The sequence below is a fragment of the Haliaeetus leucocephalus genome, unplaced genomic scaffold (assembly GCF_000737465.1).
Source record: "Haliaeetus leucocephalus isolate CR32 unplaced genomic scaffold, Haliaeetus_leucocephalus-4.0 Scaffold702, whole genome shotgun sequence".
Lineage (NCBI taxonomy): Eukaryota > Metazoa > Chordata > Aves > Accipitriformes > Accipitridae > Haliaeetus > Haliaeetus leucocephalus.
Genome location: NW_010973138.1, coordinates 4,068,761 through 4,093,558, shown reverse-complemented (window position 1 = coordinate 4,093,558; position 24,798 = coordinate 4,068,761). Strand labels below are relative to the sequence as shown.

At 37.0% G+C, this 24,798-nt stretch overlaps 1 protein-coding gene across 3 annotated transcripts in view; it reads left to right on the top strand.

Moving 5' to 3' along the window:
* DYRK1A (dual-specificity tyrosine-(Y)-phosphorylation regulated kinase 1A) overlaps nt 1-22,637 on the top strand; it is an 85,528-nt gene extending 62,891 nt beyond the window's left edge. For all 3 annotated transcript variants that reach the window (XM_010580331.1, XM_010580333.1, XM_010580332.1), the window contains exons 3-12: nt 957-1,162; nt 10,911-11,003; nt 11,878-12,066; nt 12,811-12,958; nt 16,357-16,643; nt 19,017-19,163; nt 19,547-19,687; nt 19,970-20,276; nt 20,599-20,723; nt 21,816-22,637. In XM_010580331.1, coding sequence (XP_010578633.1) covers nt 957-1,162; nt 10,911-11,003; nt 11,878-12,066; nt 12,811-12,958; nt 16,357-16,643; nt 19,017-19,163; nt 19,547-19,687; nt 19,970-20,276; nt 20,599-20,723; nt 21,816-22,439 — 2,267 coding nt within the window. In that variant the 3' untranslated portion in view covers nt 22,440-22,637. The remainder of the gene's footprint in view (nt 1-956; nt 1,163-10,910; nt 11,004-11,877; nt 12,067-12,810; nt 12,959-16,356; nt 16,644-19,016; nt 19,164-19,546; nt 19,688-19,969; nt 20,277-20,598; nt 20,724-21,815) is intronic.
* Nucleotides 22,638-24,798: the final 2,161 nt, after the last annotated feature.

Sequence of the window (24,798 nt, the reverse complement as noted above, 5' to 3'; positions counted from 1 at the left end):
GTTAAATGTGGAACATGCTAAACTTTCATTAGCAAACAAAGAAAACCAAATGGTACTTTAATCTGTCCTCCACTGTTAGAGCACAGTGAAGGTACAAGTGGACTATGCACCAATTAAATACCATCTGACATTTGTCTGAAACAAGAGTTGAGAGGTAGAGGATCTGTCCCAGTTAGAGGGAATTTGTGGAATTTGGCATTTTTCAGGATGTTACGGAGTCTAGTACTTTGGCCATACTGTTTGCCATTCTCCTGCAACTTGACACCAAGTGTTCTGTTTGTCTCTTGCTTTGCGGTTGCTTTGCAGTTGCTTCTTGCAGTCTGATTTCACCTTCCCAAAAAGGAACTAATTCAGGTTACAGTGCTTGCTACCTACAGCTTGATGAAACTCAGCTGTAGGAGTCAGGAAGCTGAGTTGAAGTACATTGTGCTTTGGAAGAAGGGTGGAAGTTAAAAATGTAGGCTAGTGAGCTAAGCAGTTTGTAGGAAGGCATAAACATTGAGGCCAGGGAAGATGAGCTGCTGAGGCTGGGCACTAGCTTTTCTTTTGTTTTGGTACAGTCTGTCCAGAAAGTTGCTGTGAGGAACCTTGAAGGGCGGAAATTGTGTGTTTTTCTGGCTTTCATGGAATCCGTACACAAAATTCATATCTTTGAAAATAAACCCTGTCAAATTCAGATTGAGTTATGACAAATAGGTGAAGATGTTAGAAAAGGAATGTTAAGTGTAAATAGGAATAAACAATTAATGAATAATTTGTCACAATGAAATGGGAAGAAGCAGTTCAGCTAGGTAATCTTTACGTGAGGATGATTTCTGGTTTCATTGTGTATGAAAACTCTTGTGTATGTTAAAACGGTGAAACTATTAGTGTTTATAAGCTCTGTAAGGAGATGGAGGCTGAGGTGAATATTTTCAAGCCATTAACTGCCTTAAAAACTCCTGTTGTCTTTGCAGGAGGAGAGACTTCAGCATGCAAACCTTCATCTGTTCGGCTTGCACCATCGTTTTCATTCCATGCTGCTGGCCTTCAGATGGCTGGACAGATGTCCCATTCGCATCAGCAGTACAGTGATCGTCGGCAGCAGAACATAAATGACCAACAGGTTTCTGCCTTATCATATGCTGACCAGATTCAGCAACCTTTAACATTAACAAACCAGGTAAGTGATAACAAAAAAGTCATTTTAGATACAATAATTCTTTCTCTAAGTATATTATACACCCATAAATTACAGGATCAGGGCATATGCTTTTGTGGTTTGTTGGGGTTTTTGTTTGTTTGTTTTGATTTGGGTTTTTCTGTGGGTTTTTGGGGGGTTTTTTTGAACTAATTAACTCCTGACTGTTCAAGGATGGGTGGACGAGTAAGTTTCTGGAAGTTGTTTTTAAACATCTGGTACATATTTATTGTGATTATTCTACTTCTAACATTTTTGCAGTGAGAGGGGAGAAAGATTGTCCAAGTGGAGAGTTGGAAAGAGAGTTTAATAGTAGCTTTTTTTTTTAGGGCTGTTTGATGTTAGAATGCGATTGCTTTATTACTTGTTCTCTTGGACAGTGTTTTAATGCAGAGTCACTGGTTAGTGTATTTGGAATAGAGAGGTTTGCACAACAGACACATTTTATTAAGGAAGACACTTTTTTAAAAAAGAAAAGCAAAATCTAAAGCTATGCTATCATTGGGGTTTTGCTACTGCTAATTTACTACTTACTATTGCAAGGAGGTGAAATGAACACAGGGATTATGATGATTATGGATGCTTTTGAGCTTTCAAGATCAGTGTTTCTTCCATACTGCTTTTGAGTTGCTAGAACTGCTGAAGTAGCTTCCTAACTAATAGTGCAAGGTTGCTAGCCCCAAGAGCTAGTACTGCCCTGTTTAAGAGGGAATTCTGTTGCTTTCTTAAAAATGGCACAGCCCAGCTGTGGAGACGTGAACACAGATAGGTTTCAAAGCTTAAAATCCAGAAGTCTGTAAGTCAGAGCTTCAAAATTGGTGCAGGCTGATGAAGCATGTTCCACTTAAAGAGGATGGAGAGTGAAGTCTTTTGCTGCTACCAGATTCAGGTCTGTTCTTGTGTTCAAGATGGCTTTGGTAGAAAAATCTACAGTACCATCAAGAGATGCTCTGTTGGTATTGCTCTGTAGGAAGGCACTTTCGCAGAAAGAGGGAAGGATTAGGGAGGATGAGAATGATCAAACTGAAGTGCCAGGATGTTTGATACTAGGATTTGGAGATCTGTAATGACTAGGGCTCTATGAAGAACGGCAAAGTGAATGGAGCTGGCAAAGGATGTTTTTACTTCCATGAGAGCCACTCAGTAGGAAGAGTAAATCTGCTCATATATATAATAGTATTTAGCTTGAGAAATCTACTCAGGTATTTTATGTGACTTTTTTTAGGTTAAAGGTCCCCCAAAACCTCCACAATGAGGTTAGTGAATCAGTCTGCCAATTAAGAAACGTTGCTGTGTTCCTTAAACCTTTCAAGGTACTTATCTAAGCATTACAATCTGGCATCACATTTGTGAGCTTTAGTGTACATTAGTGCTTAGTTTTTCATGTTTTTAAACCAAAAAGTAAAATCAAGGAACTTTAGGATGTATTGCCATTCGTTGCTGTTTGTGGTCACAATGGCTTTAAAATGGTAGCTGAATAATAGAAAGCTGAAGAATACTTTTTGGAGAATAGCCAAGAATTGTTGACCAAAGAACGCAGCCCACTGAGAGGAAGATGTAAATGTAGGGAAAAAGCTGTGGTTGGCTCCTGGAAGTTACCCATATGAAGAAACGATCAGCTGGCCACCTTGATAATGGCAATCAAGCTGTCTTTGCACCACTAACACTATTTTATAGAATCAATGTTTTTCTTTTTCCAGTTCCATCTTGTTGTTTCTGCATTGTAGCTTCTGTCTTCCTATTTTACTGTAATTGTGTTGTTGAAGTTTTTATAGTCTTCTGCCTAAGCAGCTCAAAATTGTTACTCCTTTATCCTTTGTGAGCTGCTTCCAGCACCCTTGACCTTGATGGTGGGCAACTTTTTGAAGTCTTCTGACTACTTGCCTTTTGTGACTCTTTCCTCCTTCGAGTTCTTGTGCTTCTCCCATTAAGTCCCATAAAGAGTTCTCACCAGGTCCCAGGTTGGTATGGAGGTTCTATATGAGCCCATGTTGGGGAGTCTCAATGGCTTTTTGCCTTTGCACTGCATTTCTGGTTAATCTGCAAAACCAAATCCAGCTAGTATTCTTTATGCTAGTGAGTCGCATCATCTGCTCTTGACCTTGCTTCTGTGCAAAAAAATGTTCTTGTTCTTTCTCTTTGAATAGCCCTTTTGTCAGCTCTAGTTTATCTTGATGAAAACAACTCTTTCTTCTTCTTATGAAAGCTATGACCCTCTATTGTTGAAGGCTTTGTGCTGTCTTATGTTTCTCCATTGCTGTGGACTACCATCTTGCCTTTCACTCCAGATGTGATCTAGGTTTTCATGTCTAAATGATGCATACATCTTAGAGATTCTTTCTTTATGACATTTCTACAGGAATCCTTTTTATTCAAGGTATCACCTTGAATATGCTGCAACTTCTCTCTGTCCTTGTTAAAAGCAGTTCTGTCCTGTATATGTCAATTCTGAAAAACTCGTGGGAGAGATCATTTTCTGAACTGTCCTTGTGTGGTTGTTTCATTCCTCTGTTGGAATCCCACCACTAGTTCTGTTGTTATGTGCTTGTCTGTTGTTAAGCTTCTGACACCAGACTAACCTTTCAGTAATGGCAAACTCTCTTCAGTCACGTAAGGTGACATACTTCTATGTTTTCAAGTACATATGGTTGAGAAGATCATGTTTTTAACTTGGGCAGCAAAAGGAATAGGCTGAATGTCTGTTGTAGAAGGTTTGATAGATTGATCTAATATAGCCATAAAAAATAGGACGAACAAAAAGGTGACTTTTGGCAGATACAGGAGGTGTAATTCTTAAAGGGTAGATCCTTTTAATCCAATGTCTCACATCCAGTCAAACAGGTGAGAAGTTAGGTCTCTGAGCTTCAGTTTCCCAGAATTTCCTAGTGCCACAGCAGCCATCAGCAGCCTGACGATTGGGTCACCTTTGGTGCTACCGGTTTCCGCAGCCTAAAAGTAGCCCGTCTGGGTGCAGGCGTCCAACAGTTGATTAATAGCGATTTGCCAGCCCCGCTGCTTCTGAGAGTGCTCCGCTACCTCGTTGACTCAGTAGCCAGATGGGTCGGTGAAGCGGGACTCTCCCAGGGTCGGCGATGGTTGTGCCGGACGCCCGGCAAAATTCTTTCCCGAGCTCCAGCCACCATCTGCTGGCCAGAGTGCCGCACTGCATTGCCTGCCTTACTGCATGGCGAATGGCCTCTTGCGAGGAAGGTCTGCCCTCTCCTCTCCGAAATGCTCCGTCGTTTGAATAAGCTCGCTTCTCTTAAATAACTTGCGGAGCAGCTTAGCATATCTTTGAGTGAATCTTCCACTGAAGGAATCGAGAGTACAAACGTTAAAAAAGTTACTTTCTTGATTGCTACATTTGCTGAACTTTGTAAACAGAGTATTTCATCCAAATCCAGACAAAATTGACTTGCTTGAAAATAAAACCCAGGAGGAAGTGTCAGCTTTTGGGATGCTGAAGTTTTATTTGGAAATAATAGACAGCAAATAGTTCCTCTCAGAAAGTAAATTTCTTCAGGCTGCAGCAAGATGCATAAGGGTACTGCTTGTCAGTTGCTAAGAGCAGCTGTTAAGTTTTAGCATGTAGAACAGCAGCATTTTCTGTAAACGATGTCATTTTGATAAATAGCAAAGATGATCTGCCTTATTAGGGTTTTTTCAGGTTATTTTTGTGTCTTTCTTTTTACCGAGGACTGACTCCTTTTTTGGAGGAGTATTGTCTTGTTCAAGTTCCTGTAATGATTTTCATTCATAACCAAATAATGGGGAAGCGAGGCCTTGAATGTTAATTTATTGTTTTTATTCCTGCTTTGTCCTGCTTGTTTTTTGATTTGTAATGGCTTGCAGACCATATTCTGGTATTTTATGAATCATTCACAGTTGCAGATTAAAGGTTAGGAAACAGTAATGACAATTTATATTAAAGTTATGTGTATTTATATTATACGTTACCCTTAAAATATTATTTATATAATTTTCTCTTGCACCTACTGCTTTATGGCTATGGTCACCAAAACCTACTCATCTTATCATTGGCAAGGAACAAATAATAGGAAGATACTTCAAAACCAGCCAGATTGCTTTGTTTTTCACTTACTTAGGAGGTTTTAAATTACAGTTAAAACTTCCAGCTCTGTCCTTTTTAATTTTTTTTCTTCAGTAGTTAAGTTTAAAGGCTCTTGTTTCCTGAAAACTGCTGGATTGTAAGGGTTTACTTTAAACCTGTGATTCACCAAGTGCCTGGCCTGCTGGCAGGATGGGGTCCTGCTCTTGGCTGTGTGGTCTTACCTCTCTGATGAGTGCCAGAGCCAGCTTCAGGAAAGCAGTAAGAGTGTGTGGCCTAGAGTGAATAGAAAAGATGAGATCTGTGAGACCTTTCTCCTTTAGCAGTAACAAACAGTAATATTTCTTTGTCCAGTTTCAACTGGTTGCATCTTGAGAGTTCAACATAGCCTGATGTGAATATAAGATAAGAGCTTAAAAGTTTTCACAACTTCAAACGAGCATTTCTTTTGTGCTGTGCTAATGTTTATCTTCATTATGGATACTGAGATTGCCTGAAACTTTTTTCAGTTAAGTACAAAAGATTAGAAAATTGATTTAACTGATAAAGAAGTTGAGTTGAGATTCCTGGGCAGATCTTGGTAACAAACTCCAACAGTTTAGCTTTCACAAAGCACCTGGAATTCAAAGGTCAGGCTGACCGCTAAACATCTTTCTCTCTGTATGTATCTGAGATCACTTACCACCTGCAAAATTCTAGGTTTTACTGACCAGATGTTGGCCAGTGATTTTATTGATTACATCTAGATCATTGCAAAGTTAATGTGTTCTAGCAGGCAGTAGCAAATCCTTAGTTCAGTTAATTCAGCTTCCTAATCAGCAACATTATTATTAGCGATGGTCAGACTTCACCAGACTCTGTCATGAGTGTGAGCATGCAATTCATTTCAGATGGAAAGTGAGAGAAATGCTTTTACTATCTTGGATGTTTGTTAGAAACATGTGTTTATGCTCCAGCAACAAGAATTTCAGAGTGGGGTTTTTCATTCCCTTTCACTTAGTCTTCCTGCTCTCTACTGCTTTTTTTTTTTTTCCTAAATGGTTGGGCTGAATCAGGCAGGATGAAATCTTGGCAGATGACCCTTCTTTCCTTGCTGGTTTTACTTACTTATTTAGCTTCAAACTTACCGGTTTCTTAATATCACTTTTATTCAGCAACCTTATGTATTTGAGGAAGGAAGCCCGAATAGTAGGGAAATACTCATAGAGCACAAGTCAATTATTAAAGTAATTGGACTGAATTCTGTCCCTACCTGCATTCAGTTCTGGCCCTGAGTACAGTCAGTTTGAAGAATAGTCTTGGATTTCTCTTGTTTTGTTATGTGGCATATACGCTTTTTTCCTCTTTGGTCATTTTTCTAAAAGTCTGAAGTTTGTTGTATATTATGGGAAAGTGTTACTGTGGCTTGTGATTATAGCAATTAAACATCTGTTTTGTTGACTCTCTGGAGACACCATCTATTATGTGGCTGCCCACCACAATATGGGATTAGCATTGACTTCCTATCCTATATTATTGTGATGCGAGAAGGGTTTTGAATAGCAAGTGGTGTAGGAGATGAGACTGGTTCATTCACTTCTTTAATAATGGCAGTCTATTAAATAGGTCATTACAATTGGAGTTCTTGCTAAAAGTTACCCTTGTAAAATCTTCATTATTTATTTTGTTCGTAAAATGGAGTGTGCTATATGAAAGCAGAATCTCTCTCTTTTTTTTTTTTTTCTTTTCTTTTTTAGTGAATGTGGATGGTCATGGATCTTTGTTTTTTAAAAAAATCTGAATTAAAGCATTCCATTAACAGAATATATGTATCTGCTCAGAATTTCCTGTAATCAAAATAAAATGCATTTAGCAAGGAACAGTGCGATCTATTTTTTAGTTATCAAAGAGAGAGAAATATGTTGTCTGCTCCTTCATTCATTAAACCTCAAAGATTATGCTAGTTAACATACATGAGTTGAAAACCATAGTTTCCTTAAAACATGGTTTGTCTCAGATGTGTTGAGTATGCGTAAGTGGGGCTCTTGGTTGCCTTTTTTTGTGTTTATTTGATTCTTCTTTGTTTAGACTAGTTACAGGTTGCTTCTCAGCATTGTCATGTGTGTTTGGTTAATAGGTAAGAAAATCAAATTTCAGTTCCTTACTTGTAATGATGATTTTCATCATGGGACCATCCCAGGTAGCTGTACTGTTTCCATTGAGGTATAAGTGTGGACCAGTCAGAATGTGATGGGCATTTACTGACATATAATTGTAATGAAAGTAGTTTCTTGTCTCTCGGTCTTGAAATACAAGCATATCTTTTGATTTGTGTTCTATCTTTAGGAAGATCCGAGGTTGCAGTGTTGCTGTCTGGCCACCAGATAGAGACTGAAGCTTGTGCCATAGGATTTTTCTTTTTCTTTCCTTTCCTTTTTTTTTTTTTAGTTTCTTTTGTGGTTGAGCATTCTTTCAAGCCAAGAGGGAAATCAGTATTGCCCTAATGATAAAGAATTTGAGAGTGTTACTGTATAAAATGGATAATGACCACTTTGTTCCATAGTCTTCCATCATCAGGAAGAAGGGAGCAAGAGTCTCCAAAAGGATCTTGGAAAAAGAAGAGAATGTTACAAATTTTGCAATATAACAGGGGGAGGAAAAAAAGGTCAATTCTTTCTCCTCTCCCACCCAAAACTTTATGAACCCAGGACAGCAAAATAGTACCTGTTAAAAAGTTCATACAGGTTAAAGTGTGTCCTGAGAAATGTGTGACTGTCTAAATGCACAATTAAAAGCACAATTTTCAAATAAGGTACTGGCTGCAAGCAACATAGGTGTAGCCTGCAGAATTTAATTATTTATGATTAGGGAACAGCAACAAATTAGATTATTTTTTTTTCTTCCTATCAGGCTGTTTATTTCAGAGCTGAAATTAGAAGATTTTTTTTTTAAGTAAGCAAGCAAATTTGATTTATAAATTAGAAAATAAGCATGAATGCTTGTCCTACAAATTCCATTCCCAAATTAGAGCAACCTTACATCTGAAGAGTTGATCTGAACTGTGGAGTTCTTCCACACTAAGAGTCTTTCCTCAAAGCTCGTAACCTGTGTAATGCAGACCCTGTGCTGGTCATGTCAGCCTAGGACAGAGACTGGTCCCTGCCAGTAGTCATGCACTGCAGCATGGTTTCTTTTACCAGCAAAGTCTACCAGTGTTCCCATGTTCCAATAATCTCTTTAAGTCCAATTAAGGAACTTAAAGGAAATACTTGCATTTGAAAAGCCTGTAACAGTGACAGTTTGGATTAGGACTAGATGCCTAGTTTAGTTGTTTAACAGTGCCATGGGAGAGAGCTGAAAGAGATCATATTTAGGTGTGATTTGTTTGATGGTTCACATTTGTTTGACAGATGAAAGGAAGAAACAAAAATGTTTTGTAAATGTCAAATAGTTTGTTTAGGAAACTTTAAAACAGACTTCCCTGATGTTTACAAAATGCTGGTGCTTATAATAAAAAAGAATTAAGGAATTAATTTGGTAAACCTGCTTAAGGGAAATTGATGGTAGTGGGCATATCCAAAAGTGAATTGAATGGAACAAACATCTAGGGAGTGACTTGGGTTAAATTACCTGAGGGAAATTTGTATTGCATCATCTCTGAGAAACATTCCATAATCAAAAAAGACCACAAGTCAGCAGTCTTGCAGGGATGTAAAAATGTTATGTGGGCGTATTTGGAGCGGTGTGCATTGAAGCTTTCAATTGCCTTTTCTTGGGAGCCTTCGGCTCCACTGAGTTTTTTACCTGTTGGGAATCCCAGCCTCACGCAGAGGCAGTAAGCTTACTGGAAGTGTCTTGCCTTTCCCCCCTCTCTTTAACTCTCTGGTTTGTTCATGCTCCGTCTTGCTCTCTCACTGCTGCTCGTGCTCTCTTCCCCCCCTACCCCTGCGGTGTGTGCATCCACTGGAGGAGAGCGTGAGCTTAGCTTTCTAGTATGGTTGCTTGGGTACCTGAGTTCAGGTCCAATTTCAGAAGCACAAACTCTCATCATCACTTCTGTTTCTGAGAATTTTTTGGGTCACTTCAGTGTGATTTTTTTTTTTTTTTAATTTGGTCATTGAGCAAAAAGAGAGGTATTTGCACAGCCACCATTAAAAGTTTTAAGTAATATCATAAAAGATAGAGGAGCAGTTACGCTTTTCCAGTTCATTTATTAGTTCAACAATAATGATACAAAAATCAGTTTCATTATTTTTGTTGATGGCTTGTGCTCTTCCCTCAGCACTGCGGGAGGCTGCTTATCAGTTTAGCTGTAATAGGAGGCAGCAGATGAGATTAAGCACTTGGAAGTGAAGAGAGTTAGGAGCGTGAGCATATTTGATGGCATGAGATGAGATAATGGGAGATCAGAGTTGTAAGGCTGAGTGTGGCAGCGCTTGGTCACCTAACCCTCTTAATAATGAGTAAGGGAGTAGAAGCAGCTTTAACATACGTGAAGCAAGCTTTTCTTCAATGGAGTCGATTAAACTTGTCCTGTGGTTTTCTGTCATTGGGAAGAGAGGCAATAGAGAGAGGTTGGCTAGGGGACCAGTCACACTAACCTCACTAGCCTCTCTTTTAGCTCCCCATCCGACACTGTCACTGGGTGAGACAGAGAAGTTGCCAGAGCTTGTCTGGTGGCACGGTTGCACTCTCAAGTAAGTGTCTGCTGATCAGGTAGTCAGCTTTAGCCAAATGAAATGGTTTGTGACTTAAGTTTTTTCTGCCTTCTCTTTACTGGGGATACTGCTCATCTCCAGCTTGCCACTTGGAAATTCTATCCTTCCAGGAACTTTACCTTCTGAGATTTCAAACAAATCTTAAGGAGGAATAGAAGTTGACTGGTAGATCCAGAATTTACATGGTGTATGTGTGCAAAGAAAAAAAAAAAGTCACACATAATTTTATCACATATAAGTCTTGTTTCTTCAGGAAAGCAATAAAAAAATGGCCTGCTGTTGGAGATGTTCTTGTTTTAAATGTAGTCAATTTTAGGAAACACAAATGAGGAACATAACTACCTTTTCAGGGACATTGTTTTAAAACTTTTGAAGTAGGTATGATGTCCATGTGCATGCTTTAGATTTCTTTAGGTTTTCTTCAGGTTTTAGGTTTAGATTTAAGCCTGGATATTGCAAAGCATGGTAGACCTGAGGGGTTTTTATTTGGAATTTAATACAGTTTAAATGTGGCAAACTGCCACAGCTTTCCAGTAGTTATTAATGTTAACATCCATTTGTGGTTTTAATGCAGCTATACATTAAATACGGTTACAGTTAATGTATCAGTCATGAGGTAGAGGAGTAATGTCAGCAAGAATCTCTGTTGTCAAAGGAGCTGTATTTTTAACTGAGAGAAATACTGTTTATTGGTATTAAGCCTGTTAGGCATAATGAGAGGAGAGGGAGGAATCTTGGGATTATATTTTTAAGTTATTAATTAAATGTATTAAAAAGTAACTTAACTAAACTGTTAATTTCTTTTTATTCCTATATTTGTTTTTCTTTTTTTTAATGTCAGCTTAAAGAAAACAATGTTGCAATGAAATAACTCATTTCTGTGAGGAATGTCGTGATCTGGTGTAATAATTACATCATTAAAGTCCTAGCTTTTTTTCTAAGTTATGATGTGGTCATATTACAGAGGCGGATGCCCCAAACTTTCCGTGATCCAGCCACTGCTCCGTTGAGGAAACTCTCCGTAGATTTGATCAAAACATACAAGCATATTAATGAGGTAAAGGCACCAGTTATCTTTGTAACGTGTATTGATGTGAAGTTTTTGTTTACAGTACATGATTAAGTATGTTTTCTATGAATAATCTTGTGAAGAGATAAGAAGAATCAAGCTTTCTCTCTGTTGCTCACATCTCATTTGAGATCATTGATGTCATGGTCCTGCTTTCTGTCCAGCACATAGGAAAATTTTTATCCTGGAATTTATTTTCTGTTGTTTTATAAACAAATGTTGAGCTTTTCTGTTGCATGATAAGGAAATATGAGTGGCACAAACACTCTTTTAGCTCATGCTATAAACCTTTATGAATGTGTCTAAGGACTTCTAAGAAAAATAGTAAAGTGTTTTCCCTAAATTATTTAATTAAATTTTATTGGCAAATGTAAAATATAAAAATTATGTGGTTAATATAGGAAAGCATCAGTTAGTTTCTAACTCTCTGGCAATTGTAGGGAATGTGAAGGGATTTCTGCAGTGATTACTGACTTCCTTGGAATTCTTCTTTTCCAGTCTTGTGGAAAGAGCAACTGATAACTCTCATTTCCAGGCTACTTACCATTTTTAATTTTGCTGTGTGTATAGCATACTCTGATGTATCTTTTCTTTTTGCACCTATGAACTCTAGGGATCAGTGTTAGTCCATTTCTTTAGATCTGCTTTCTGAGTTTTTAAATTATTCATCAAGACTTTGCTTTGGTATAATGACTTGACTTCAAATAGAGTGATAACAGGAGAGGATTGTTTGTTTTTCCAGTAGTAGAAGTTGCATTTTAAAATCACAGGATTAGGTATGATGGTTATAAAAGCTGATTCTGTTCTTTATTGAACTGATGATGTAAGAAGTGCTCTTAAGCAGTATACTTCTCATGTTTAGGTTTACTATGCAAAAAAAAAACGGCGGCATCAGCAGGGCCAAGGAGATGATTCCAGTCACAAAAAGGAGAGAAAAGTTTACAATGATGGCTATGATGATGACAACTATGACTATATTGTAAAAAATGGGGAGAAGTGGATGGATCGTTATGAAATTGACTCTTTAATAGGCAAAGGATCCTTTGGACAGGTAAGGTGTATCAGCTGAGCAACCTGTAATTCATGTGAATCATAATATGCATTTCATTTGAAGTGGTATTCTTGTTTCATTTTGAAATTAAACTCTTTTTTCTTAATCCTATTATACTGAGTGCCTACTCAAGACATTCGTATTTTGTGCCTTTTCTTGTTACTACAGATAACATTTGAATATATTTCAGTATGTAGATCTGGTAAAGCATTTGGCAATGAGCAAATCCTCAGCCTCTTGCTATCAGTTCACATTTTTAGCTGTTTGGCTTGGGTTTTTAAATTAAAACAGTAGTCTAGTGCTAGGGTTTACCTATTACAAATGTTACTTAGTAACATTTGTTTTGACTGTAGCTGTAGCCAAGGCTTGAGAAAAAGACTGGAAGAAGGATGGAGCTTTTCTTTTGTTGTTTTGTTGTTTTTCTCGGATTTTGCCAGTTGTTTTACAGTGTTGGTTTTGATGATTTGATAATTGCATTTGGATATAATGCTTGCCTTAGTGAAACTCAGTGGAGCCTCAGTTGTATTTTGTGACATCACTGCAATAAACATCGTGATCGATTGTGGCTTTACTGTAGTATCAAGTAAGAGAAGAAATTTAAGAAAAGAATTTTAACTGGAAAAAACAAAAGTTCTAAAAATGTTTTCTCTGAATTCAGAAAGTGAAGAAAGTTTAGAAAGTGAGTTTTGCTGTATTTTGAAAACTTGAGAGATTTTGTTGATGTATTTGACTTTTCTCTTTCAGGTTGTAAAGGCTTATGATCGAGTGGAACAGGAGTGGGTGGCTATCAAAATAATAAAAAACAAGAAGGCTTTCTTAAACCAAGCCCAGATTGAAGTGCGACTGCTTGAGCTTATGAACAAACATGACACTGAGATGAAGTACTATATAGGTATTTGAATAGTTATTCTTCATTTTTATTTAATCATGTTATGAATATTTTAGATCCTGCTATATAGCGTAGGGTGCTTCTGGTGCTAAAGAGATGAAAAGAATAATACAACTTTTAAAGTTATTAATATTATTTAATGCAAATTTCCCAGTTTGCTTTGCAACAGGACCAGATCCAGAAGAATATATAAAATTATTTGGGATAACAGATTTGTTACTTCATAGCATTGAGATCTTTTGTAGAATTTGCTTTTTCCAGTTAATGATATGGACAGCTGAAGAAGTTGCCATGGACCAGCTTTTCCACAGAAGCTGTGATCTGTGGTAGTTTGCATCTCTTTCACTACTTTGAATATATCTTAAACTATCTCAGAACTGTCATGGATAAGAGCATGCATATTTAATGTAAACCAGCATCATACAGGATTTTCAAGGCTAGCTTAAACTTTTTTTGATCGTGTGTGTTTAAAAAGCTCAAAATTTTGTATAACAAAACTGAGATAAGACTTGTGTAAATGTTAAGACTTGCCCATTTATAGCTCAGGAAATATTTTAAAGCTTATAATTTTGACGGATCCTGTAGATGGGAATGCTGTTCCCTTGACTTATTATTGTAATGCTACTTGAACTTCATAATAATGAAATTAAGTCAGCTGGTATAAAAAGTTTATTAAAAGTTGTCTATCCTCTGGAGTAGAGGGCAAAAGATGATGGAAGGAAAGCAACAGCATGTTGTAAAGAGAGATGGAGAAGTATGAAAAAGAGTGATTAAGGAAAATGAAACTGGTTTTAAGCATCCTTTAGTTCGTAGAAGCTGAAATACTAGCAGTTATGCTTTCCTGATTTGCATGTATATATTGGATTACTAGTTTTTCTCTCTGTAGTTTAGAAAGAAAACTTTGAAATAATGTTAATATACATTGATAATTTTTACCTGATGAGTATTCAGTTACATTTTAACTTGTTGTATAGAATATTGTCTTTATAATACATTTTATGTATTGAATGCAAAAGTTCTCAAGGTAGTTTAAATTTATTAGTAACACATTTACATAAAACAAAAACTAAACTTGACAGGATACTATGTCAAAAAGATGTTTCAGGAACATTAAAGACATGACCAGTTTCAAATTAATACACAGTAAATAAAGATGTTATAGGCATCATCAGATAAGCTCTTGGAATTTAAAATTTTTAGAGCGTCTGTTTGTAACATCAGGTAAAATGAAATGGACCAAAACATCATATAATCTCCCTCTGTGAGTTAAGGCACGATGGCTTTATGTAGAGAGCAGTGCTGAAACAAAAAAAGGAAAAGCAAGTTCTGATAATTTTGAACAGCGGAGAAATAATATATACTGTCTTTGCTTAGGCAGGTGATTTTAGGCTTGTTTCAAGCTGATTTCCAAATCTGTTAGGGTGTATTTGAATAGTTCCACTTTTATTTAACACAGTGTTTAATGAACATGACAGCATCAGTAAAGATCAAAAATCGCAAAGAGATGATGTTTTGAATCAATAGCTTCTATTGCATGCTGTGCAAAAACTGATCATGGAAAACTGAGATCTCTAGGCACTTCACTGGAAAATATTTATAAGTATAGGATCAGTTGCTTATGAACATACTTCTGCAACAAGACTTAATTGAAGCATTCAGCATATTAGCATAAAAAATAAGTTGTCTGTAGGACATGTGGACAATTCACCCTTGCGTGGGCTTTTAGATACATGATGCTGAGAATAGCTGAATAAGGCTGAAAGCATTGCAAGTATTACAATATACTGTGTGATGTAAAATGTAGACTTCAGGAAGAATATGGTTAAATACACTGTAGCCTGATTTTTAAGGACATAAATTTTAACTGCTTACACTTCTGTCAGATCTCCTCTAGTACCTTCAAACCTTCTGATTGGTCTCCTTCAGATCTAACACAAGTGTAAGAGTGCATTAAAGTCTTCAAGTTTTGTGAAAACGGGTTGCAGAGTGGAGGAGAAATGTTCAAATGTCGTGTCTTCACTGAAGGAAAGATGTGACAAGTTCAGCTCTTATCCAAACTATTTGAGCTGTGTGGCTGTTGCAAGTGGTACTAGCTGGCCACCAGCATGCTGGAAGTTACAAATCAGTTGGAGTAGATGGTGATTCCTGCCAAGTTGGCAGGTCCAGCAAGCTTATATGGTGTAGAGAGGAATTGGAATAAGTTTTGGAAGACCACAAGGACATGAAAAGGTGCTGGTGCGTTCATGGTGGGAGGATAGTGGAAATATGGCAAAGATGAGAAAATACAAAAGGTCTAGACAATGATGTATTGCAGGAACTGGCATCAGGGTGGAAGCAAATGGTATTATCACAGGTAAGTTGTAAGGGACACAGGAAGAACTGGCTTACGATAATGGAGAAGAAAAAAGTCCATAGGACACCAAGTAATGACCTTAATTGAAAGTCTGAATTCTCATTGTGCTAATATTGGTTCAAGATTTTATTATGACAGAAAGAGCGTGTTGCTTTTTATCTGAGGGCTGAAGTATTTTTCCTATTTCAGTTTTGTTTTACTTGTGGCAACCAACCTGAATGATTGACAGACTGGTAAACACTGCTTGCCTCTAAAACAGATTAATGTGATGAATTTTTCACCTATTTCATGAGAAAAATTGATTGGATTTGGCCTGGATTGGTTGCTTTCATAAATTGAGATTATGCCTGATTGAAATGAATATAATGCCTTTAGGATATTGATCAGTTTTATTAACTGAAGTAATCAATTGAACTCATAGCTTATAAATTGCATATATTTTAAATGAATCTGACAGTCAAATATTTTCTCTGTAAATGTAAGGGGAATTCCTAATAAATAATTCAGTCTAAAGTGCGGTATCTGCTTTGCTGTTGAGAATGCCGCTGTATGTGCACTTTTTTCCAATCTGCTTGGACTTGAATACAGTTTTAGCTTTAGGAGGGTGGAGAAATGAACTCTCCCCTGAAAAAGATCAAAAGTGTTGTGACAAAGGTTGTGTTACACGCAGTTTGCACTTCCTGTCTTTTTTGCTGATATTTTTATTTACCCGCAAATGTGTTTGCCTTTGCTAATAGGGGATTGATAGCTTATTTTGAAAAAATATCCCTTCTATCTTTTAAATAATTTTTTGGTTAATATACCTTTACTGAGGTACACTTGAGGACACTTCAGATGTGTAAAATGTCTCCCTGTACCCTAGGCATGGCAGCAATATTCCATAAATAACCATAGATCTAGGAAAAAAAAAACCAACCACCACTGTACTATCTTACTCCCAGGTCAGCTTCCTACAAATTGATTAAAATATTTAAGCATTGTGTTGTAATTAGTATTTAATACTTACCACACAGGATACATGTTAATTATTTTCTTCCCCTTTTTAAAGTGCATTTGAAGCGCCACTTCATGTTCCGAAACCATCTCTGCTTAGTCTTTGAAATGCTGTCCTACAATCTGTATGATCTGTTGCGGAACACCAACTTCAGAGGTGTCTCATTGAACCTGACACGAAAATTTGCACAGCAAATGTGCACTGCACTGCTTTTTCTGGCGACTCCTGAACTTAGTATCATTCACTGTGACCTAAAACCTGAGAATATCCTGCTCTGTAACCCCAAACGAAGCGCTATCAAGATTGTTGATTTTGGCAGTTCGTGTCAACTTGGACAAAGGGTGAGTATTAGTGAAAATTCTCTTTATGCTTCCATTGGATACATATGAAAAATTTAATATTTTAAGTCATAATACCTAGATAGCTAATTTAAAATTTATTAATGATGACTTGCATGAAATAGTAACTACTTTTTACATAGGTTGTTAAAGATCAACAGCCCTTAGGAGCTATAAATACGAATTTTAGTGCCATAGTAGATAAACTTTCCATCTTTCTTTTCTCCTTGGTTATGTTTTTATGCTATGTTAATGCAGAATGCATCAAGACTTGATTGTAGAAGTCTGCAGTGCTAATAAATAAAATATTCTTTTACTGTTTTCTTATTCCATATGTATGACTCCTTCCACTTTAGCACGTCCTCTATTTAATGTGCCATGGAGATAGGATATTTGGGGGTTGAGACAGTGCGGTAGATGGCTTTTAAAGATACTGGTTATAACTAACACATTTTTACAAACACTTTAGCAACCGTGGAAAGACTAAATTGAGTTTAGTGGTGGTATTACTTCGAGTAAAGATGCATACATGCAAAGCGTTTCCAGGACAAAGGGCTGAATTGCTTTCTGTTGGCAGTTCTTCAGATTGGGATAGATCTGTACTATTAAATAGTTGTCAAAAAATTTGTAATTGTGTCCTGTTGTTCATGTACTTTGAAGATGAGTGCATTTTTTTATTTGAGCTGTTAGAATCTGTGGACCATAGACTGTTCAGCATAGCCAATTAGCTCTATATTTGCTTTAAGAAATGTTAGAATAGATACAATAACTATTAAGATCATAAATAATTCTGCCTGGATGCCAAAGCCTCTGTTTTCTTTAGGAAGAGCTTTGAATCATATTCCTCAAGTGTTTGATTTGTACTGACCATTTGCTCACCAAGAAGTTTATCAGGATGTCCTGTTCAGCTTGCACCTTATAGTCCTGGTACAAATAGACTCTTTCCTGGTTGAAAGAATTATATTTGGCTGAACAATCAACCGCTTATATTCAGGATGCCTGTGCTTTAGTTGTTTGTACTGAAAAAAAAAATTGTTAGCTAGAGAGGTAAGGAAGACTTCTATAGATAGAAGCTGGACATAGTTTCTTTGAAAAAAGGATTTTGAGCCTTCCCAGGTCCATTGTGTACCTTTGGCAATTTTACCTATAAATTTGTGAATGATAATCTTTTTGCTTTGAGAAAGCTGGATGTTAAAAAAAAAAACAACAAAAAAACCCAACCAAAAAACCTCCCCCAAAAAAGCAACATTTGCAAAAGAGGTGAGGTTTCAGAAGTGTGCCTAGTAATACTGCAGATTCCCTTATATGGGAAGAATTAAGAAACTTCATGGACTAACTTTAACAGAAGTCCCCCAATCCTCTGTTGAGGAGTTGGGACTGGCCAGTAGCATCCCGTTGCTTTTTCCCATAATAAGTTTGGAAAGAGCAGGTCAGAATATTGAATATTGTATTGAAAGCAGTGGTGAGACATATATTTAGATTTATAAAAGGACCTTTTGCTATAAACTAGAAACTTTTCAGCCTGGGATGAAGGAAGACACCAGGAGGTGAAATGAGATCTAGATTGTTTAAGTCAATAATAAGATAATTTTGAGATGTTAAGAAGCACAAATACAAAAACCTAGTGTAATTACTCATTAAATTTAAGTTAAGAAGTGGTAACGAAATATCAATACCTTTGTGGAAGGTGCTGCATAAAATTGCATGTTACTTGGAATATGAAGTATGGTTCTGTTTGAGATATTTTTTTTGTTAAGGGTTTTAGAGGTTTGGGGATTGGGGGGGGGGTGTTTTGTTTTTTTAATATGCCTATGTTTAAGCCAGTCTCCAGTTTAGAATCAAGGCAGAATTATCTGTCTTGTGAAATGAGCAGGATAGTTGGGGGTGGAAGGAGGTTGCTTTCTCCTTTCTGTTGTTTTCCAGTTCCTGGAATCACCTGATAATTTCATCTCATTTCATCACATTGTAATTGTGGCTTTCGATCTTTTACTATTGGTTTTGTCTGAAGTGTTATGTGATTCTGATGTGGCTTGTGGAATATTTTTTCTTAGGGTGATATCAGACTAAAATTTTGTTGTATGATTACCTGTAATTGCATGAGATTACTCTCATCAACCCTAAAGTGTAAAATACTGACATCATAAGTGAATCTGCACTTTTTTTTTCTCCCCCGAGAGACTGTGAATGCTAGAATTTTCTTAAGAATTAACATTTACATACTTTTATTAATGTAATGTATAGATACTTTTTAGTACCACCAATACCTTGGCTTTCCCTATATCAAGAATGTATTTCATGATAGTTCTGTTTTGTAATACCGAATCATAATAGTGCTCTTTGGATGCTGTGTATTACCTTTAGATGCTTTTATTTCAGATATACCAATATATCCAGAGTCGTTTTTATCGATCACCAGAGGTGCTACTGGGAATGCCTTATGATCTTGCAATTGATATGTGGTCCCTTGGGTGTATTTTAGTTGAGATGCACACTGGAGAGCCTCTTTTTAGTGGGGCAAATGAGGTATGCAGCTATATTATGGTACAAGTAATTTGATTTTTTTTTGTTTGTTTGATTGTTGTTGTTCATTCTCATCATGACTTTCATCTGTTTAATTGTAATGCATAAGTTAGGGAGGTCTAGTAATTATAAAATGAATAAACATCAATGACAGCAATGACTTTTGTCAGAACTCTAAATTGCCTGTTAATAATCTTCTGTTTCTGGGTCTTCCCTCTTACTCCTTATTTACTAATCTGTTTTGTACATACTGGATTTTTCTTAAACTCACAATTAATTTAGAACTAGTCTGAGTTGTTAACATTTGCTTCCCATGTGACTAGAATCTGTCACACTGCTCAGCTGTCTGCCACATGTTCTTCACAAATATTCTTTGTTTGGAACAGGTGGATCAAATGAATAAAATAGTGGAAGTTTTGGGGATACCACCTACCCACATCCTTGACCAAGCACCAAAAGCAAGAAAGTTCTTTGAGAAGTTGCCAGATGGCACTTGGAACTTGAAGAAGACCAAAGATGGAAAAAGGGTAGGTTACATAACTAGGATGATAATATGGACTGTTTCTTTAAATAAAAAAAAAAAAAGTGAGATGTTACTTTGTTTTACATCTCTGTTACTGAAAATGTAGCTTTAGTGTTGTTTATTATTGTTCCATGTTGTAAGACAGGTTCATTAAACAGCACTTTTTGTAGTGCTGAATAGTTTCTTACTTTTATTTGACTTACTTCCTTTTATGGCATGTTTAAACTGTGCACATCCAAGGCTTAATATGTAACATGATTTCAAGCAGTTTCTAACTTCCCAACAGGAATACAAACCACCTGGAACTCGTAAACTTCACAATATACTGGGAGTTGAAACAGGAGGACCAGGTGGACGTCGTGCTGGGGAATCGGGTCATACTGTAGCTGACTACTTGAAGTTCAAAGACCTCATCTTAAGGATGCTTGATTATGACCCTAAGACACGAATTCAACCTTATTATGCCCTACAGCATAGTTTCTTTAAGAAAACAGCAGACGAAGGTACAAACACAAGTAACAGTGTGTCTACGAGTCCTGCCATGGAGCAGTCACAGTCTTCAGGAACCACCTCTAGTACATCTTCAAGCTCAGGTAAGTTTTTCTCATTAACAGATAACAACATTGTATTTCCTAATCACATCAAAGGAGTCTTTCCCAGTCTTTCTTTCTCTTTCTCTCTCTCTCTCTCTCTCAAGCAATTGTGTCACTCATGCTCATCAAAACAATTATTTTAATCAGCTGCAACAGGTAACTGCCCCAACAAAAAATAAAAAGTAGATGAGCAAAAATGTGAGTGATTATCATAGGTCTTGTATTTTTACCTTGAAGCATTTTAAATATCTTCATGTTGTCATTCTTTTACAGCTGACTTTAAATTTTGTGTCTCTTTATTGTGCATGTTATGATTTTATAGGTGGATCTTCTGGAACAAGCAACAGTGGAAGGGCACGGTCAGACCCCACACACCAGCATCGACATAGTGGTGGACACTTCACTGCTGCTGTTCAAGCTATGGACTGTGAAACACACAGCCCACAGGTATGCTTAAGTAGGGCTTTTGTCTGTATGATTTATATGAATTTTCTGAGAATATTAAATCCCTAAAACTAATTAACTCTATCATGTCTAGATTGAAGTGATTTAGACATGGAACTAGCCATCAGATTTGTTTGTTTTTTTTTTTACCCTCAGCTCTTGTATAGTCCTTTGGACATTAGGTCAGTCACTTAGGCAAAAATACTGCAGGCAGCTGTAAAAATGTTCATAGATTCTGCAGAGGTGAAGGTTTTGTATTAGTAGCAGTAAGTCAGGTGGAGGTGTCAATGCTTCACCTTACACAGGGCGTAAGCGTACACAGAACTATGCATCTTTCAACCCAGTGAAGAACTAGCTTGTACTTCAGTGGACTCTGCTGGAGTTCTTACTTCTATTTTATGGTGTTCAGGTACTTGACCAACGTTATCTTTGATGAATTGGTGTTTATTCAGTAATTCTTGGAAAGAAGCAACAACTCATTTATTAACTACAAATAATTCAGTAATATTTTTATTTTAGTACAGAACAGATAAAAATATAAATTCTTCCAAACAGACAATTTAGTTTATGCAACAAATTGGTGTGTAGCTAGATCTTGATATTTTAGTAATCTTTAATCAGCTGTGTTCTTCAGAGGTGTGAGGAGTACTCCTCTAATGCTGTTGACACCATTCAAGATGTGAACTACAACATATTAATTTAGCCTAGTATGCTTATTGTATTCAGAGGCCTGAGTCAGAGATCAGGGCCTTATTGTTCTAGGTGTTGTACAAATAGCATGTTGTTTATTAGTACTATTATGTAAAGCTGCGTCTATAATTTTGACAGTAAGGTCACATATTGGACCTCCTTAAACTGTTTGTTTGAAAAAAGCATGCAGAATGTGAACTCATTTTTCTTAAGGTATATTTAGAAAAGGGTATTAGAAACTCTGCTTAACTACATGCTTACATTTCTAGATTAATTTTGCAATTGCAAGGTTTGGTTAACTCTTTTAAAATTTAGCATAAACATTAATAACTTAATCTCTCTCATATATTGCAAATGGATAGCTTTGAGTAAGCATTTTAATTTTTATTTTGCTTATTAACATAGGTTCGACAACAGTTTCCTCCTCCAATTGGTTGGACAGCCACTGAAGCTCCTACACAGGTCACTGTTGAAAACCATCCAGTTCAAGAAACCACCTTCCATGTAACCCCTCAACAACAGAATGCATTACATCATCATCACGGAAATAGCTCTCACCACCACCACCACCACCATCACCACCACCACCATCATGGACAGCAAGCCTTGGGTAGCCGGACCAGGCCGAGAGTCTACAATTCTCCAACAAACAGCTCCTCCACCCAGGATTCTATGGAGGTGGGCCACAGTCACCACTCCATGACATCCCTGTCTTCCTCAACTACTTCTTCCTCTACATCTTCCTCCTCTACTGGTAACCAAGGCAATCAGGCCTATCAGAACCGCCCAGTGGCTGCTAATACCTTGGACTTTGGACAAAATGGAGCTATGGACATGAATTTAACAGTCTACTCTAATCCGCGCCAAGAAACTGGCATAGCTGGACATCCAACATACCAGTTTTCTGCTAATACAGGTCCTGCTCATTACATGACTGAAGGACACCTTGCAATGAGGCAAGGAATTGATAGAGAAGAGTCTCCCATGACAGGAGTTTGTGTTCAGCAAAGTCCTGTGGCTAGCTCGTGACTAAACTGAAACTAAGTTTGTTTCTTGTGTGTTTTTATAGAAGTGGTGTTTTTCCAAAAACAAAGTGCAAAGCTGCTTGAATCAGAAGGAGATAAACTCACTGAACCGCTACAGGAGGGCAAAGCTGACTATTTTTTTAAACTTGAAAAGATTGCAAAGGGACAATGAAGTTTTTTTTGTTGGTTTTTTGGTTTGGTTTTTTTTGGTTTTTTTTTTGGTTGGGTTTTTTGGGTTGTTTTTTGTTTTGTTTTTTTTTTAAAGAGCCATGTCTGGACCCACCTTAACGGATAGCTTAGTGGTGTTCACCTTTTGCTTCCCCCATTTTAACTTGCCACAACCTAGCCATAGTTTGGTTTTGGGGGAGGGTGGGTTTTTTTGGTCTCATTCAACAGGGGTTATTGTTCAAATGTTAGTTGTAGTTGCAAACTAGTTTCTTTTTAAAGGCATTGCACATGATTTATAAAAAGGCCCTTTGAAGTTTTTTGGTGGGAGGGGAGTGAGTAATATATATATATTTTTTTTAGTTCCCCAAACAAACATGGGCACAGAAATGCAGTACTGTAAGAAAGAGGGACCTTCAGATTACACAAATATATATTCTTCAGCTGTAAAAAGGGACGGTTGTAATGGAGTTTGTAAGGCACATTAAGCATGCTAAGTGGCGGTGATCAGAACTCTCCTTTTCTGAATCTACTGAGGATCAAAGCAGCAATTGTAATGGGATTCTGTGGGTCTCATATTTTGGAGACCACAGTCAGTTAGTATTGAAATATGACTGGTTTCATAACTGAGGTGCACTGAGAAGCAATCAACGGGTCGGTCCTGGCCAGTCCTGGGGAGGTCTAAGTGGTGGTCTTTGGGATAACCTTTGGCCTTATGGATTTGGACTCTTAAGTTAGAAGAGCCTACCATTTCAGATGCAATCACTTTTGGACATGCTTTTGCAGACAGTCCTTAATGCTGAAAACACAGAGAATGGGTAATTCAAGAGGCCTTTCTTTTAAAATAGACTTTTGTGACCCACTTATTGTAAGGTATTGCAAGGTCACTTTGCGTGTGTCATAAAGTTGACTTCCTTATTGGTTGAAGGTCACAGGAGTAGTGGTTTGCGTTTGATGGAAATAGCTACAACTGTGTCCCTTCCTGCTTTTTACTTTTTTCTTTTGCTTTTTCTCGGCACGTGGTTTCTCCACCATTACTTCTGCACAAAGACGTCTTCTGTTCATCCTGAACATTTTTAAAAATGCAGAATTTTATGTGACTGCTTTTTTGCCTCACAATTATGCTGTGAATTTTACAAAAATTTATTTTCTTTTTTGATAATTTATTGTACCAAAGCTGTTTTTATAGCACATAGATGTCTGTAACCAATAATGTAGCAGTTCTGCACTTTGACACAAGGTGTAACTAGACCATTTTTAAATGTCAGTTGAAAATTATGGCTGTACTATTGCTTAAACAAAACTGGAACTGTTGTTGAATTCATAGCCAATACATTTACAGCAATCTGTGTACTGAACATAATAGATTGACATCTACTTCGAGACTATAACATCTGTTACATTATAAATGTGTTCAGGCTTCTGAAGGTAAAAGGGACACTAGATCCAGAAGCTATGAAACCAGCAGTTGACTCTTGTATTCCTTATTAACATAATTGTAAACTTGAAGGCAAGACCTTGATTGCATGAACAGGTCCAAAAATAGTCTGAGTAAAGCAAAACACTCACATGAGACCTGAGGTTAGCAGGCTGTATTTAACAGGTGCCTAATTTTTGGGTAATGCTGCCTTAATATAACACAGTCAGCTTGGCAGTTGCAAAATTTACGGGCCCATTCAGAGATTTATTTGTATGAAAAGTAAAAGCTCCGTGAAGAACATTTGAAAGAATAAGGGTAATTCATTGGTTGCCCATCCCAGATTAACATTGTTTGCCCATTATATATTACAGAAGCAGTGATCTACCTCTGCCAGTAAGCCCTTTTAAAAGTTAATTTAGCAGAAAATTCGGAGTTCATACTGGTCAATTCCATGCGGCTAAGTCATTTTTTCAGACTAAAAGGTGGAATTTTTTATACTTACAGTGGCAACGCAGCAGCTGACTACCAGGTAATTGGGAATGAATACTTGGGATTACCATTTTTTTGTAAATCATGATTTTTTTAATGAAGCGGTCCATATTTCTTTTGTATTGACACGTCAACCCTGTGGATGAAAGTGGTTTTTTTTTTTTCTGTTTTCTTTTTGGTTTTATTTTTAAACTCAGTAATTCAGAGAAGTTTACAGGATTTGGAAGGCTGTCACCTTAGAAACAGGATGCTGAGTTTACCAATATGAAAAGGAATCCAGTACTTACTG